The sequence below is a fragment of the Rhinoderma darwinii genome, chromosome 2 (genome assembly GCF_050947455.1).
Source record: "Rhinoderma darwinii isolate aRhiDar2 chromosome 2, aRhiDar2.hap1, whole genome shotgun sequence".
NCBI lineage: Eukaryota > Metazoa > Chordata > Amphibia > Anura > Rhinodermatidae > Rhinoderma > Rhinoderma darwinii.
In genome coordinates, this window is record NC_134688.1 from 360,346,445 (window position 1) to 360,358,916 (window position 12,472).

General features: G+C 41.2%; 1 protein-coding gene across 2 annotated transcripts in view; it reads left to right on the forward strand.

Moving 5' to 3' along the window:
* PHTF1 (putative homeodomain transcription factor 1) overlaps positions 1 to 12,472 on the forward strand; it is a 163,026-nt gene that overhangs the window by 112,985 nt on the left and 37,569 nt on the right. For both annotated transcript variants that reach the window (XM_075850728.1, XM_075850729.1), the window contains exons 10-12: positions 5,478 to 5,564; positions 8,518 to 8,739; positions 10,707 to 10,835. In XM_075850728.1, the coding sequence (XP_075706843.1) occupies positions 5,478 to 5,564; positions 8,518 to 8,739; positions 10,707 to 10,835 (438 nt within the window). The remainder of the gene's footprint in view (positions 1 to 5,477; positions 5,565 to 8,517; positions 8,740 to 10,706; positions 10,836 to 12,472) is intronic.

Consider the following 12,472-nt stretch of genomic DNA (forward strand, 5'->3'; position numbering starts at 1 on the left):
CACACTCTCCACTAGAATTTCATTCTTGCTGTCCCATTAAGACTTCATTGTTGCTATTATTGATGTTATTGTGTTTACATCACATGTAGATCATGTTAATTGTTATTGTTCCTTGATACATATAGCACAGCGTAACGGTCAATATTGTTGTTGCATGCTAAAGCCAAAACTGATTTTTATTCACTGTTCTGTGCTGATACTATTAAACCAGGAGGAGCCGGGCTAAGCTCGCGCGTGTGTGTGTGTGTGTGTGTGTGCGTGTGCGTGTGCGTGTGCGTGTGCGCGTGTATATATATATATATATATATATATATATATATATATATATATATATATATATATATATATATATATAACTATATCTCTCGTTCTGTACTCAATCTCCTATACAACGCAGTTTTTAAAAAAACAACTAGCACCACTAACTTCCCAACATGTTCCACCACTTATAGTGGCGTCATCAGGAGACAAATCTAATGGAATAGCTTTTTAGTCATTAGAATTGTGTAAGTTATGGAAACAGTAAATCCAGCTTTATTGAAGTACCCCAAAAAAAACATTCAATGTCCAATACCTATAACATTGTGCATGGCTACAGTAAGGATGGACAAATTCGAATAGACTCTATATTAGGAAATAAGAGTACATAATAATTTAGCCGTATTCACTGTTGTCCAAGAGAACTAATAAAACTGCATTACTTCAGAAATGTCCCTCAAGATGTAGGAGTTCAGTCTGTGCAATTTAAAACTAATACTATCAAACTATAAGCACTAGATTTGGAATTGCAATGAAAATGTGCTATGTGCCTCCATTAAATATTCAGTCAACTGTTGCATACTCTGTAAAAGTATCTTCCATTTGTAAACCGAATGGGCATGTCGCGAAAAATGTATGTTTCTTCCCTTAGGAAATTGAAATATGCAAGTAATTTATGCTTCTGTTTAAATAATGATGGCAATATAATTACTGTGCAAACAAATATTTTAATGAGCAAGATACTTTCTGGACTGTCGTGATGTTGGAGCCATATTATATATGATAAGCAAAGATGATCTGTCAAGCATATTTATCACAAATTCACTTACGTGTTTTGAATGTCAATAGAATATTTTTTTGCACATTATAAAACCTATTTCTCATTGAATCCATGTTCCTGCCACTAGGAGGCAACACTAGGTAGGAAAGAATCTTAGCTTTGCCCAGGCAGGCTATACTCTTCCCATAGACACTGGCTGATTCAGTTTGTGCAAAAGTAGTATTAGCAGTGACACACAAGTATATCCATGGTCCCGGGACGAAATTTAACCAGTCAGAACAGGTGTCGGGCCTGAAGTAAGCAACAAAAAAATAATAGGGCAGGATCTGTCTCCCGAAATGGATTCAACGAGAAATAGATGTTATGGTAAAAAGTGTCTTATTTTCTCAATCATTGGGGGACAGAGAAGCATGGAACATCCTAAAGCAGTCCCAGAGGGAGGAAAAAATTAAAGTAAAAGTACAGCAATGCGAACCACCTAACGTACTGCTGCATGCAAGACACTGAAACCCACACTGGCATCAGCAGAGGCCAAATAATCCTGCCACACCCTTGCGAGGCTGTTCAGGACAAACGAAAAAGAATCTGAGTCCCAAAATGACTCAGTCACAGCCAAATAGATTCGGACTGCTCTTACCATATCAAGGCAATGCAAAGCCCACTACCTCGGATAAGATGGTGAGAGGCAAAGAGAAGGGGGAACGATCCCTTCATGTTTCGCCACTTAAAGTGGCGAAACATGTAGGGAGGCTGATTTAGGGACATTTATGATATTTTAAACGCAATTCATGAACGACTAGCCTTACAATGGTCAGAGTGTAGTTTAGTGGCATTAGAGGTATGCAAGTAGAGACTCTAGTTCGTAAAGTACTTTATGAATAGGGGAAATGCATCCATGATTCTCAAATTTGAGCCGACAATAAGATGCAGATTAGGAGGAATGCCTCTAGTGTATTTAAAGGAATAGGAGGAATGCCTCCATCTTTTTCAGTTCTGAGCGGGCAATGAGACTCATATTAGGAGGAATGCCTCCAGTGCATGTAGGAGATACCGACCTCTTTAATATACGAGTTTCCAAAACAAATAAATTGATTGGAAAATGAAAGAAATGAATTTGAAAAATAAACAAATAAATTAAAATATGCATTAAAGAGAACCTTTCTGCACAAATCCTGGGGCACTTTACATTTTTTTCTACCTCCCGCCGTTATTTCGATATCGGTGCCGTTATATTTGGTGCCCGATATTTAAATAACCGCCTGAACGGTCAACAGAGCGTGTACTGGCAAGGGGGCGTGTTACTATGGCTGTGACACTGTCCAATCAGATATGGACAGTGCCACAGCAAGAGCGAGGAGAGAGAGTTTGCGATTGCAGTCTTTTCACCCGAACTGTCACTGTTACGGACAGTGTAAGAGCTGTGGAGAGGAGAGCGCGCATGCGCGCTCTCATCTCTACAGCACTTGTGAAAAATCAGTCTTGTACTTTGTCTGCTGAACTGGCATGGGGGAAGTGTCTCTGCTACGAATAGTGTAAGAGCTGGGGAGTGCTTACACTGTCCGTAGCAGAGACACGCCCCCTTGCCAGTCAGACAATACAAGACTGATATCTCGCAAGAGCTGAAGAGATGAGCGTGCGCTCTCCTCTCCACAGCTCTTACACTTTCCGTAGCAGGTACACGTCCCCTTGCCAGTTCGGCAAGGTGCTTGGAAAGGAGCGACAACACTGAGACTAGAGAGAAGGCTGCATATGGCAATGGCAGTTTTGAGCCATAAGAGAACTCTTACCACCAGTGAAATACATTTAACAATAGAAATAATCCCATCTAGATGTTTACCATAAAGCCTACTGCCAACTAAAGAAAGCCCAATAAGGGCCTTCTTGAAAGCTTGATGCACTGCCCAAGAGTTTCGCCAACCAGAGTGCTGGATAAATATCAAATTAAGTGATGCATGAGTATTGAAGCCAGCTGACGATAGGGAAGCCTCAAATAGAAACGCTGAAGCGTAGATTACCTCAGGTGCGAGTTTGGCTAAATCCTGCTGCGCTCAGGTCAGAATGCTGTGGTGCAGATGCTTTACCTACACTAAGCAGGCCTTACTCACCCAAGCGGATGCAAAAGCTGGGTGCAAAGCGGAACCTGCAGTGACAAAAATAGATTTTACTAGAGAATCCAACTTCTTGTCCAGAGGGTCACATCATCACACAGAGGAATAGAAGTGGTTCTGGATAGCTTACAGATAGACGAATCCGCAAAAGGAGAAAAAGACCATAGTGAGACCAAGTCTTCATTAAAAGGAAAAAAAAGTATCTGCGCGCTTAGAACAAAACTTTTGTCAGGATGTGTCCATTTCTTTGTTAATAATTTCCCAAATTTGCTATGGTTTTTGAAACATAGCATATGGCACCACTAGCGCTCAAAGGGTACCTCTTCTTGAGAATTGGAGATGGGGGTCATAAAAGGCATTCCTGACAGCACGTATTAATTCTTGCATGGCAGCTGACAACTGTAAAGCCTGTTCTGACTGAAAGAGCCTCCTGAGGAAAGGGACCTGTCCAAGTCATCTCGATGCCTCTTATTGTATCTACCATGAGAAGTAGACTTAGTAATGTCCAATTGCGAGAGGAAGGAAGGTCCCTGAGCTCAATTGCACACTCCAAAGACTGAGCCATGGCTTGGTTATGTCTGGAAATGTCCCCTAAAGCCTGAGTAAAAGACATCGCCCACTCAGGGAAAGCCACATCCTGAGAGGGTAGCCATCTGGCGGGTTCTGGATATCAGGCACTGTGGGCACCATGGGGAGGCTGGCCGCGTGTAATCCTATCACAACCGCCATAGTTGTAAAAGGAAGCCTTGCCCACCTGTATAAGCTGCTTTGTAGCCTTCCTATGAGGAGAAGATATGAAAGAAGGGGAGGGTGGAAGAAACAAACAAGCAGCAATGCCTGAGGGAAAAAAATGAATCCCTGGGGAAGTTGCACAAACAATACAGGCAAAAAGGCTGGCCTACAAGACCACTGGAGCTGTGTACTATGTAGACCAAAACAGAAGAATATAGTTCCAATAGACAATCTGAATAGCAGAGATCGTTTGAAAATAATGACTGCTCTAGGAGATCACAGCCCTCCTAAAACATTTGCCCCATCCCCAAACCCGCCTCCAGGAAAACCTCCCTCCAGTCAACTAATGATGCAGAGGAGGGAGGCGAGAGGTCAAAACATAACATTTGACAGGCAGGGAGCAGAGCAAAAAAGCAAACAGGAGAGATTGCTGCCTAGGCCTGGAAAAAGTCAGAGACTTAATTTGGTAAGCCAGACTGCAGCACCGACGTGGGATGAGCGGTCCCACCAACGGCAAGGAACAAGAAAATGTGACCCAGATGCACAGGCAAGTGCAAAAAAAGGTGCCAATCCCTAGTGATGTCAACAGTAGAAATCTCCCTCCCGATAAAAAATTCTATCCCATCTAGATCTAGGGTCTCCAAATGCTAGGTCCCTAAATGGTGTAGGTGGGGGAGGGGCAATGGGAAATAACCTACTCACCCCCCAGAATCATCGGGTGTATTCAGGGTTACCTTGCACGTATAGTGGGGTTACTGGCAGTATGCAAAAAAATAAGTTAAGCAAACGGCGGAGAGGGAAAAATTCAGTGCAGAAGACTGCCTTGTTTCCTGAAACCCTCAGGGGATTGACTAGTCCGAGAAAAGACTGACAACTCATCTGCAGCTAAGGAGAAAAATTTAAATAAATAAAACTAGAAAAAAAATAACAGCAGACCTGAGTATCAAGACATGTTTGCCTCCGACAAGAATAGACTAGAAACTGAATTATCCTGTGTCTGTAGGAAGAGTATAGCCTGCCTGGGCGGAGCTACGACTCTTTCCTACCTAGTGTCGCCTCCTAGTGGCAGGACTATATACACATGTTGCTGCGTCCCCCAATGATTAGCGAGAAATACAGCTTTGAAGACATAAATTATAGGGCCATGACTCCCTTGTTGTAGTGAACCCTTTTCCCTGTTTGAAACTGTTCATACTGTTACTTTGCTGAATACATTAGCTCATAGATTATAGCAAGATGTGATATACTTTATGTACTTGCGTGCTAAACTAACATGAATAGCTAAATAGCAGGAAATGGCACTATTAAGAATGTTGCAAACATGCTGTGTTAAATTGGCATAATTTGTGGTGTAATGATGAACATTGTTGGGTTTTTTTTTGTTTTTTTTTAGTAACTGGATTGAGGTTTTTTGGTTTTTTCATTTTTTGAAGATTGCTTTACTGGTCCATATTTTATCTCAGACGTTAGATGGCTTTTTCTTTATTGCTTGATGATCTGTTAAGCCTATATGAAAAAATACAGTAGACGTATTGACTGATTTGACATTTATTGACTTATATTAAACTCTGATGATCAATATCTTTAATTTTCTACAGGAAAAACATAGATTGTTAAAAAGAAACCAGCATGACCAGGATTCTGAAAGCACAGTGGATTCGGAAGAAGAATCTGTCTTTAGCCAGGTACATTAAATCAGCTGTTCTTAAACTATGAGGCAGATCTCTTTATCAAGTCAAATACTCTGGCTTTCACCAACAAAGTGAAAGGGGAGAACAAAGTTTAATTTCCAGCAATCTACCACTGCCTTCCTGCATAGTTACATAAATGATTTCTTTTCATAGCGACTGGGGTTCGAGGGTGGACATAATGTCTCTTTGGAAGAAATGTAATTTAAATTCGGAATAAATCAAATGATTCACTGTCTTTTCTGGAATTAGCCCCCAGGTCTTTGTGGTATCCTTTAAGAACCTGATGAGGGTGACAAAGTTAGTAATCAATAATAAGATTTTATTAAAGTATATAAAAAAAAAAAACATTAAAACGGAGATGAACTGAAAGTCATCCCTGAGTCCTAGCAGTCTAGCCTTACACAATATATGCACCTTTATACTGAATGAAAAAACAAAGGATTTATAAATCTGGATCAGTATACCTGGAGAGGTTAAAGTTGTGTAATGCTGTTGTAACAGTCTGTTTACTGTAATTCCAAGGGAAAGAACCAACTAGATGGCACAATTTCACCTGTAGCCCCCGAGTTTCTTGCAAATTCAGTTAAAGTCTAGTTATTTGGCTAGCCCAAGGATTTAAGTACCTCTAGCTGTTCCGGTGGTTGATTCCCCGGATAATGGCTAACTGTGGTGGAATCAAACTCAAAGGGAGCAGTAGGAAGTATATTTGCAATGACAAAAGTAAAAGTCTGTTAAACATACAGTACATGGAAGGGTATAGCAAGAAAATGAGAACAGAAGTATGATCAGGCAGTCTAGAAGTCAGCACCGAGAGTCAAGCAAGTACAAACGCAGTACCAGGGGTGAAGAATAAACATAGTCTGGTAAGCCAATAGTCCAATTACAGTAACCGAGCAGAGACAGGTTTGCTCTACTGTAATGGATAGTTCTGGTAAGCAGTATGACGTGCATGCACTACCCGGCATCCCTGCCTGCCCTGCCACAAGACTCAGTGTGGTGGCGGCTGCAGAGACAGGCTGCATTGAATGGCAGGAAGGAGAGTATGTTACAGCTATTGGCTGATTTCTGCATTGCTTCTTTTGTTTACAAGCGCTGTTTTCTCTGACATACCTGCTAGTGAAGCTGCAAACTCTGAGCTCAGTGGGCATTCGCTGTGAAGCATTTTAGTTTGTGGATATGGAGCTTGCTTTGTGTGAATGGTACTTCGTTGCACTAACCATCTCCTATAGTGCTCAGAAGTAAATTAAGCAAGCAGCAGGAGGCTAAGAGGTGTTATATATGACTAAATAGGTTAGCACTGTTGCTTTGCAGCACTGGGTTCAAATCGACCATGGACAACATTTGCGTGGGTTTCTTCTCACACTCGAAAAATATACATATAGGGTTTTTGGATTGTGAGCCCCACTGGGGACAGCAAGTGAGGACAACTTCTGTACGACAGTAGGATATTTGTAATCCAGACATTTTGAAAAGTTGCTTAAGATTGAGAAATTTACTAAAATAACATATTTAATTGATTATTTTAGTAACCAGTGGGACAATGTCGACTTTTATATCTGTTTATCGCACAATGTGTGTTCTCTTTGTTTTCATCTAGTCCAGATACGTTCAACGTTGTGACCTATAATAGTAAAATATATATTTTTTAGGCTTTATTTTCTCTTAAACACATATCACAAGGTTTGAATTTTATCTGTTATTCATTTCTTTTAGTTTGCATAAAGAATATAAAAGACAAAAAAGGACCACATGAGTTCTCCTAGTGTAGTATTTCAGATATAATGTCGATATACAGGATAGAGTTCTGACGCTCACCTTTCTATGCTTCAGATATGGTGCTATACATGTAGTTGCCTAGAGGTTTGAAAAGAGGCATTCACCAGACAGAAGACATCCAAAAGGATTCTCCCTTTATTGTCAACCAGATAACAGATCAGCTGATCTGAGAACGAAGTGTGCGATACCTTAAGGGTATGTGCACACACAGTAATTACGTCCGTAATTGACGGACGTATTTCGGCCGCAAGTAGTGGACCGAACTCAGTGCAGGGAGCCGGGCTCCTAGCATCATAGTTATGTACGATGCTAGGAGTCCCTGCCTCTCCGTGGAACTACTGTCCCGTACTGAAAACACGATTACAGTACGGGACAGTTGTGCTGCAGAGAGGCAGGGACTCCTAGCATCGTACATAAGTATGATGCTAGGAGCCCGGCTCCCTGCAGTGTGTTCGGTCCGGGACTTGCGGCCGAAATACGTCCGTCAATTACGGACGTAATTAGAGTGTGTACACATACCCTTAAAGCGCGTTATCTGGTTTACAATAAAGTGACAATCCTACTGGACGTCTTCTGTCTGGCGGATGCTGCTTATTTACCTTATAGGCGACTACGCGTGTTGCTCCCTATGTGCAACATAGAAAGGTGAGAGCAACAACTCTTTCCTGTATATCTTCACTTAAATCTTATATACTACAATAGGAGTATATCTTATATCTTTACTTAAATCTTAAATACTACAATAGGAGCGCTGCTCTTTTCCTTTTTTGTCTTCTATGAAAATTATACAACCGTCTGCTGTAACAGTGGACCACACAAAGAGCAGCACCTCCATAGCAGCAGATCCTGCTTGAAAAGCTTTTTGAAAGCCATTTATTGAGCTCCACTGTTTAATTTTGTTTCCCAAGCGTATAATTTCTGTCAGTCTGTTTCCTAAGACCAGAGATGTTTTGTTTTCATAAACTCCATCAAATTTGCATGGCATAATAGTTTAATCTATTTAATGTAATAAAATATTGTACGATAGGGTTGGTGCCCTTTTTCATAAAAATATATATGTCACACTGTGTGTTTCGTTTTATTCCTTTACTATATACAATAAATCTGCAAATATGTGTTTGTGAGATGAAATGCATTGTAACCTACATGTATGTTTATTTTTACATAACAGGGCTCTAAATCTGGTGTAAGCTATAGTTCTCAGAGTTTCTCAGTCTCTCATCAGGACTCTGAGAGTACTCGACAAGGATCCGAGACAGAAGATATGCTTCTAGATGACTTACTGCATGGACCCCAATGCCGATCCTCATGTGAGAGTGACAGTGAAGATGACCTCTCACAGGAATATGCTGGAGGTAGCAGGAAATCTCAAGCAAAAGATGTATTTCAGTTGGTGAGAATGAAAACAATAAGACCTCAGTGTTTGTCAGTCTGGATGATTTTATACAGCTCCTGAAACAAACCGCCTTGTAGAACTCTTGTAGAAATATGCGATCATCCGATCGCTTTTATAATACACCAGAATACTTCTGTATTGCAGTGTATTACTACCTGTCCGTTTAAAACGGACAGGCATCTGCCAGGCCATGCATCTGGCATGACCTATCAGGCATTTACTACAGGCAGACCTGGGGGCCTTTATTAGGCCCTCTGCTGCCATCGGAGACACAGACGCTCGGCGATCTCATCGCCGGGTGTCATTGGGAGAGAGAGGGAGCTCCCTCCCTCTCTCCAAAACCACTCAGATGCGGCGCCCGCTATTGAGCGTCGCATCTGAGGGGTTAAACTAGTAAGATCTATACTAATATCGATCTCACCCGTTCGAGCAGGGATGCCCCCAGCTACCTCTGGTAGCAGAGAGCAGGGACATTTAACGGCTCCCTGCTCTGTTTATTTATTCTGATGCAGCGCCGTGAAAAGGCTATTGCATCAGAATAAAGCCCATTAATGGCCTCCGTGAAAAGGCGTATCGGTGGTCATTAAGGGGTTAACGACCATGTACACATTTGAGAAAAAATTATTTTTTATTATCAAAACAGTGTATGGCTGGGTTCACACGACCATGTTACGTCCGTAATGTACGGAACGTATTTCGGCCGGAAGACCCGGACCGAACTCAGTGCAGGGAGCCGGGCTCCTAGCATCATAGTTATGTACGATGCTAGGAGTCCCTGCCTCGCTGCAGGACAACTGTCCCGTACTGTAATCATGATTACAGTACGGGACAGTAGTTCCACGCAGAGGCAGGGACTCCTAGCGTCGTACATCACTATGATGCTAGGAGCCCGGCTCCCTGCACTGTGTTCGGTCTGGGTCTTCCGGCCGAAATACGTTCCGTACATTACGGACGTAACATGGTCGTGTGAACCCAGCCTATCAGTGTGTTTAGTGCAATTTTGTGCTTACCTTTTATAAAAATTTATTTTTACTGTTTGAGATACAGCTGCTTTGTATCCGGTATACAGAGCAGTTGTGTCATACGCTAAAACCTGTATCCATCAGGTCAGTGGCACTGTTTCAGTGACAGTAGGTCCTGCGTGTCTCTGACACGCAGGCTCGATCTCTTATCAATCACATCTAAGTTCATAACCCACTGTCACTGAACCTGTCAGTTCCCCTGACTTGACAAATTCAGGTCTCAGCGCAAGATACAGAACCTGTGTATCCAGGATACAAAGCCTCTGTATCTAAAAAAGTTAAATACATTTTTAATAAAAAAGAATTACAAAGTTGCACCAAACACACTGATACTGTTGTATTTTTATTTTCTTTTTTTTATTATTTTCAAAGGTGTGCATAGCCTTTAACCGGTAAAATTATCTTGTGATGCCCCACTTATGGTTTACCATATAGTACCCAAATAATACAATTATACAATGCTCTAATAACATTGCCATGAGATGCCCAAATAACATGACCAGACAGTTAGGGAATGTACAGTAGCTGCATCCTATCATCAGGGAAGCAAGCTCCTGGTGCGAAGGCCACGATTACACTTCTTAAAAAAATGCTTACATTTCTTCTATACTTTTTAATTCTACAATTACAATTACTGAGGCTCATAGTAGCTGGGAAAATAGAAAGATGAAGGAATCCAGTGGCCACAGAGGCGGCCCCCAAGTCATCCAGAAACTGTAACGGCTTTAGATACATCCACCAGGAACATTGGACCGTAATTATGGTCCGTAATTACGGACTAAATCTACGGTCGTGTGCATGGGGCCTAAGACCGTATCTTAAGGAAGTGTATAATGCGTTGGCAGAGTTTAAATGTGGCTGACCGAATTAAAACGTTTGGGGACCTCCTGGTTTATTTGAATAGTTGGGTTTAATTTGTGACGTTTTATTTTTGTTTTGTAGAACCATCTGTTTTGGCTGCAGGGCACAAGTCCCACATCTGAGAGAGTAAGTGCAATTATATGGGAGAAGAATGAGTGTAAGAAGGCGGATATGTCTGTACTTGACATCAGTGGAATCATCATGAAACAAGTATGTGTTTAGAAAACTATTCCATGTACAATTATATTTAAATCCTAAATATATAAACCATTAAAGACAGTTTGTAAAATGCAAGTGTTTATATGATTTAAGATACTTTGTTTCATGAACAGTATCGTTTGATTTGCTGGCAAGGAGCCCTTGGGCGCAATATTACAGATCCACACAACACTGATGTGTAATATGGCTGTGTGCATGGGCCCTTAAAGGGGTTATTTCACCAAAACAACTTATCACCTATGCACCGGATAAGGAATACTGTAAGTGCTTGACCGAAGTGGGTACCAACGCTAGGATCCACACCAATCAAGAGAACTGGGTCCCAATTGCCCAATATGAACAGAGAAGTAGTCACACATGTGCGCTGCCGCTCTATTTATTCTCTGCGAGACTACTCTCTATAGCACTCCGCTATCTCCGGCAGTCCCATAGAGAATAAATAGAGTGGTAGCTCGCATGCCCTTTAATGCAGACGAGAGCCCCCCGTGTTCATACACTTATCATGTATGCTGTGGATAGTTGATAAATTGTTTTGGTAGGATTACCCCTTTAATCTGGCCCTGCCTAAAACTCTAGCTGCCCTGCACTTTACACACATGTATTTTGTTTATTAAAGGATATAATCAAGAATTTTTTAAGTGCCGTGTCAGAGGGGAACATTCATTCACCTGGCAGCATGACTTCTCTTTAATTCTCTTATTTCTTTTTAAAGTGCAGAAAAACATTTCTCATATATCACAGTATTTTCATAATAAAAGCATACCCTCAAAACCCCTCTCTGTAAAGGCATAAGCCACCATAAAACAATTTACAGATGTGTTCTTCCTTACCTTTCCTCATATCCAGAGATATGTGAAGCGAGATGACCAACTTTGTAAAAAGAAAATAAATATTATGTTGTGATACTTTGTCACGAGACGTCTATGCTGTATGTGTTTGTGTGACCACCCAGTGGTTGTGATGTGGTTTCAGTCTTGATAATCACTCCTGATATTTTAATACTATAAGCAACTGTCAATTGTAATGATATAATTCAAGGTGCAAATAGCATACAATGGAATCAATATAATGCCATTTTTGTAAGCACAGTGTCTATACACGGTTTTTCATATAACTTCATTAAAACCCCCACCAATCCCTAGAAAGAAGGCGCCACAATGCAAAAACTGCAGATTAAACTTCCTGGCCACTTTTTGTAGGGAACTCAGTCCCTTTGTTTTACGGATGTCATAGTGGTCATACCCTTACTGATCATAATGTTATAACATTAACTATTAAAGTGGATCTGTCAACTGAAAATGCTGCCCTATATAAGGGCAGCATGATACAAGTTTTTATTCCTAGTAGTCAAAACAGCAGAGAAAAATGTTGCACCGTTTGGCTAATAGGAGTGCTGACAAAACACAGCAAACTCATAGTTATGAGTCTGCTATATTCATGGGGGGGGGGGGGGAACGCTCCCCTGCTGGCTGCTGTGTATATGTGCATGCCTATGATGTCAATGGAAGTGCTCCCCTCATGAATACACCAGACTCCTAACATATCTATTTGTATTATTTCAGCCAAATGATCCTATTAGCCAAATGACGCTACATTTTTTGTAATATGCTGCTGTTACATAGAGCAGC